Source organism: Protomyctophum bolini, assembly GCF_963924005.1.
Source record: "Protomyctophum bolini genome assembly, chromosome: 15".
Lineage (NCBI taxonomy): Eukaryota > Metazoa > Chordata > Actinopteri > Myctophiformes > Myctophidae > Protomyctophum > Protomyctophum bolini.
Window position 1 is genome coordinate 16,142,160 of NC_137876.1, and position 6,000 is coordinate 16,148,159.

At 43.3% G+C, this 6,000-nt stretch overlaps 1 protein-coding gene across 1 annotated transcript in view; it reads right to left on the reverse strand.

Annotated features, from left to right (window-relative positions):
• Window positions 1-5,114, reverse strand: part of LOC308329316 (ALK tyrosine kinase receptor-like) — a 139,827-nt gene extending 134,713 nt beyond the window's left edge. Inside the window, exon 1 of the mRNA XM_080783561.1 lies at window positions 4,338-5,114. Coding sequence (XP_080639687.1) covers window positions 4,338-4,797 — 460 coding nt within the window. The 5' untranslated portion in view covers window positions 4,798-5,114. The remainder of the gene's footprint in view (window positions 1-4,337) is intronic.
• Window positions 5,115-6,000: the final 886 nt, after the last annotated feature.

A 6,000-nucleotide genomic window follows, 5' to 3' on the forward strand; every position in this document is an offset into this window, starting at 1 on the left:
CTCGCTCCAAGCCACATTGAAAGTCGTCGTAGAATTAGGCGTCTGTGTCAACGCTACAAACTGATGACTGTTGTTGTCCTTGTGTCTATGTCAGAAAAGAGAAAACTCAACGCCGACGTGCATGCTAGTTTAGTATGCAGGGTATAAGCCATCCTTGGTTCTACTTCAAGGATACTTTGCAATCGATGTTTGGTTGTCTTTCAGGGTGCACGCATGAATGAATTGTACAAAATATAGCTTATAGCTTGTCGATGTCAAAGAGAGTCTTAGGATGCATCCTATGGTGTGGTACGTCGTGCAGCTGTTACTAACGACATTAGTTTGAGGAGCTCTCAGAGGCGATAGTGATGGTGAGTTCACCACTGTCGGGTGGAAACCTTGCATGTCTAAAACCGTTCCTTTATTTATTTATCTTCATTTAAAATAGGGAATATGGCCGATCAACAAGCTCACAACACGCCCCGATGGCACACGGTGTGAGCTTGTAGATCGGCTATACTTTGGCTACTTTCGTGTGGCACTACTGTGATGAAGTATTCATCACAGTAGGGCATTCATTTACACAAAAGCATAAACAGTTGAAATGTGGCGATGCAAGGTTTCTGCCCGACAACAACATAATGAATCTATTGCTCATTATCCCATCCTCTCTCTCTCTCTGTTGAACATAATAGCTTTAAACATGTAAACGCTTTTCAAATATAGCAAGCAGATCTCAATAGTTGATTTCTGCACACACACACACACACACACACATACACACACACAAGTGAAAAAAAGGTTCCTCCCGGAATAAAGCATTTGTTTTGTTCACAAAGACTGGATTGCTCACTCACCTCGCTGCACCCGCGACCTCGTGTGAACAATCAGTGAGCTGACATGCAAAGCACAATAAATAGCAGATTTAGCAGAAGAGTGTGAGGGAAAGATTTGGTTAAATTCACCGTTGCTGTCACCACGTTTGTGTCAAATAAAGCATATTGTGACACGACACGTAATACATCGTCCGTGTATTGATATTCTACATGCAAACGTTTAGTCCACTCCATATTGTCTTTTCTTTTGTTGGTGGGTTTGGTCACGCTTTGACCATGTGACTGAAGTGTTTGAACTTTCTTTAAACACTGACAAAAACCACGTACCAAAACGCATCAGCTCTGGAATTGTTCCCTATAGTGCCCGGAATCCAGGAATCCATTGATATTACACCTCATTGTCATCATTTAATCTGCCGCTATGCACCATATAGATTGATGCAATCTGATGGTGGGAAGTAACTAAGTACATGCATGCAAGTATACTGCACTTAAGTCAACTTTGAAGGTACTTTTACTTTACTGGCCAGTGTTTTCAATACTTGTACTTCTACTCTGTATTTTAATTATTATTATAAAACATTGACCACTTCAGCCCTATTTAGACGTTGGCTATTTTCAATAGACTTGAATACATTTTACACATAATGACAACTTGTGAATTCTCAATTCTGCATATCAGTACGCATATTTTGATGCCAATACTTTTGTACTCACGTATTTATATTAACATACTTTTATTTTTACTCGACATTGGGGTATTGATACTTTTACTTAAATAAAGAAATGTATACTTTTTCCACCACTGGGTCATAGCCATGTTTGTTATTTAGTGGTAATTATATTTAGTCAGGCAGATACTAGCTTTGATGTTTACCTGTTCTCAGAACTTCTCTGTTTACTTGGCAATCTATTTACTTGACAGTTTACCCTGTTATTGGTTGACAAGAGTTCAAGCCGCTTAATCCAGATCCTTCACTTTGAAAGTCGCTCTGGATAAAAAGCGCCTGCTTAAATGCCTCAATTATGAATTGAATCAGAAACGGAATAATCTGTCTGGCTTTGCACATCAGTTTTGCATAAATAATGTACATTCAAATCCAGCCATTATAAACAAAATTGCTGTGTTTTATGTGCAATATGAAACCAGAATTAAGTGTTGGCAGAGTTGGCAGACTCTAACATCATGCTGGGCAACCTTTACTAACGGTATGCTTCAAACCAGGGCCCAAACCCAAGAAAAGGGCACATTGGATGTCTTATGCTAATGGTGCAGGCCAGGGCTGGACTGGCCACAGGTCATACCAGGCATATTGTAGGGGGCCACCATGATAAAAAAATAAAATAAAAACAGGCAGGCAGGCCAATAGGTGGCAGGCCATTCTGCCAGTGCCATCATGATAATGTCACTGTACCTGTATCAGTGAGTGACAAATAAACCCTCTACAAAGGGTTGTGTAGTTGTCTGTTGGTTTGTATCATTTATGTTGTTCTGTAAAAGTGGTGGTAAATTAGGGCTTGTTTGTTTATGTGTGCCTCGACCGAGCGGGCGGTAGAGTTTCTGCTACGGTATCTGCGCGCTGGTTGTGGTGGGTCGGTCTGGGCCAAATGTCTCATTTAAAGTTCTGAAATGTATAAAACTATTCAGAAAATAGCAAATCTAGGGGCTTGTAGATCGGCAATTTTCAAATGGCCGAAATGTACCTGTATAGGGCTGATGTGGCTAATGTATATTTTGTAATAACCATCCAAATCTACAAAGTAACTAGTGAAAGCTGTCAAGTAAATGTAGTGGAGTAAAAGTACAATATTTGGAACTGAGATGTATAGTGGAGTAGAAATAAACGCATTTGACGTTGGAAACACTCAAGTAAAGTAATATCTAAAAACTGTACTTAAGTACAGTACAGTATAGTATTCCACCACTGCCAAACATAGCAGATCTTTACGTACCAACTCACAAGGCGTGTTGTGACCTTGTAGAGTAGACTTGCTATTTTTGGCATAAGACGCCGCTACACTTACACTATACTAAGTGTAAATAAGGCACAATTTAACTGTTTTTAATTCAACCCAAGTGTAGCAGCTATGGTGTAGTAATAGAGGCGTAATTCTTCCAATAGGTTTCACAAAACATGTCTCGTTTTTAATCCATATTTCCTAAATAACAACACATTTTTGTGACGTCTATGAGGCAATGGCCGGCTGTGTTTCCGGCTTCTAGCGCGGCGAGGAAATTCAATCAGTCCCATTAATCTAATTTCTGCGAGGTCTCAAGGTTGACAGAGAAGGTTACTATTTCAGCGTCACGCAAACGGAGCTTTTCATTCCACAACATGGGCGGTAATCGAGTTAAAATCTGCAGAATGCAGCTATGGGGCGGGCAATTTCCAGTTATGGGAACTCACTCAACCCTTGTTGGGCATGTTTCCATGCATGGACCGGGTTTCACTCTCCCCCTGATTCACAACATGCTGCTTGTGGCCTGAGTGTCGTGTGTGTAACACTACATACAACACAGTAGTGAGTGGCTAATGCTTAATGTACCTGCCGACACGTCGTGCACCTGTCGCTAGCAGAGAATGTATAGCGATAATCTACGACAAGGGTCGACGTTTTTCATAACAATTGTGTTGCATCATTTTTTTAAAAGTTTTTCATAGATTTCATAGCTTCATAGACTTGTTTGACAGCACTATCATCAGTGTTGGTTTGTTTGTTTACACATTATCTTCTTTCCTATTAATATGCTGGATTTACATGTGTATTTTCAGACCTTTAACCACTTTAACCCTCAACACTTCGTAAACTTCACCTTCTTTGGCTACAGTCAACACCAAACCTCTTTGTCAAAAATAGCCAACTTTATAAATAAAATTTACTTATTTACAAGCTCACAACACATTGGAGTGCAGTGTGAGCTTGTAGAACTGGTATTTTTGGCAAAATGGTCATCCCTAGAATAGGGATGACTATTGAGTATTTAATGTAAAAAAGAAAAAAGTTCCCATCACCCAAAAACGTGGCGGCCCCCCCTGTAGTAACTCTCTGACCTCCTGTTGAAGACCCGTCGTATGACAAAGCGACTCTTAGTATATGACTCGGGCTTTAGAAGGAGAATTACAGCAATGCTGAGAGGACTTTCAACTCTATTACAGCAATGCTGAGAGGACTTTCAACTCTATTACAGCAATGCTGAGAGGACTTTCAACTCTATCATCATTTGAGAACCACTATTTTATAGGAGCAACAAGTTTGGCTAAAGACCTGGAGGAAAACAGATACTGCGACTGATTGAACCCAAGTGTGGGGTCAAGGAAAAAACATCCCATGACAAAGATTTCCTCCAGTTTTTAATCTGATGACCACACGGAGGTCAACTCTTCTCAAACCGTCGCCACGACAAAAATAAATAAACGACAACAACAAAATCATCAACAAAATAAAGACCACAGCGGGTCATAAATAGCACAGAGAGAGAGAGAGAGAGAGGGAGAGAGAGCACGCAACTCGTCCACTTACCCACAGTGCAGTTTGTGGTGAAGCGTGGCTCGATGGTGGCGGCCGCGGCGTCCTGGGCCTCGCGCTGCCGGTCGTAGGCGGTGGATATCCGGAACGGCGAGCCGCCGGCGCCCAGCGTGAGGTGGACCACGGCCCAGCTGCCAAGGAGAGAGAGCAGGAGGAGGGTGAGTGCCAGGAGCAGACGCCTGGGCTGACACGGGCCCTTGTAGCTGCTGTACGGGTACGGGGTGAGAGGTACTCGTGGCGGCGGCGGGGGGGGTACGCCCCCCGCCTCCTCGCCAACGACGCCCGCCAGGGGTTCCACCGCGACCTCAGGTGGAGACACCGGCGGCGGAGACTCCGGGGACTCCAAGGGGGCCCCCTCCTCCTCCTCCTCCTCTTCCCCCTCCTGGTCCCCCTCTTCCTCCTCCTCTATTTTGGGAGGTTCCCCCTCTTCCTTCCCTGTCTGATGGTGGTGCATGCTGATCCCTTCCTTTGTGTTTGTGTGTGTTTGTTTGTTTGTTTTAGTCAGCCAGCCCCCCTCCTCCCCCCTGGGTCTTTTGTGTAGGTTCTCTTTAGAGCAGGACGGTCTGTCTCCGGAGTGAACAGCTGGTGCGAAGGACCACCTAAGCCACCTAAGCCCGTGTTTAAAGCATGCAGGTGCGTGTGTGTGCGCGTCTGTGTGTGTGAGAGAGCGCGCGTCTATTCACGCCTCACACTATAAGGTCTAATAGCTCTCGTTGTGCGAGAGACCTCCTGAAAGCCCTGCAGCCGAATGCCTGCCTCTGTGGACGACTGGCTGGCTTTGTGTACTTCAACCATGTCCCTAATTTTATTAAGCAAATTGAGCTGATTTCTCTGTTGCTCCAGGCTACTCACCAATGATCCCTCTCTCTCTCTCTCTCTCTCTCTTGCTCATCCCTCCCCTCCTGTCCGTATAGGCCCACCCCCCTTTCCTCCATCCACAAGTTATACTACACTGTAAAAACCCTCGCTGTTAATTTAACGCTGACAGTTATAAATGGGTGAATTAAGACTAAGGATTGCAGGCCCTGCAAATTGCTAATGCCTCAGTGGGAATGGCATTTTATGAACACAATTCACATTTATTTGTGTGTGCGCGCGCACACACACACACACACACACACACACACACACCAGAGCTAGTATAATGTCACAAAATGTTTGTAATGCATTCGTGTCCCCATAATCATGCAGCTCTCATAGATTGAATGCTATAATGACAAGCACTTAGTTGATACTGCAGCTTTATGTGCCATCAACAACAATGCCCTTTTCAAGCAATCACATTTAGCACACCAAAATACAACGATATTTAGACAATTTCCAAATAGATTTTGGACCCTTCTGTTGTCTCTCAAAGGCCAGATTGTCATTAACATAAAATAAGCCTTGTTTATCCACCAAATTAACCTCTGTAGATAAATGAAAAACACGTTCCTGCGATTTCCAATCCCAAATCAAGTGTTATTATTAATTTACATAAATGCGAAGGCAATCTGCTCCAATTTTCAATCTCTCTCCTGGTTTTAATTGTCTCTGTTCATTGCCAGCGCATCAGAACATCAGCGCACATACAGCCATTTTATCGCACGTTTGTGAAAATGCATTGTGATTGAGGGAAAAGCGATAAGCCAACAAATAAAACATTCCATATAGCGCG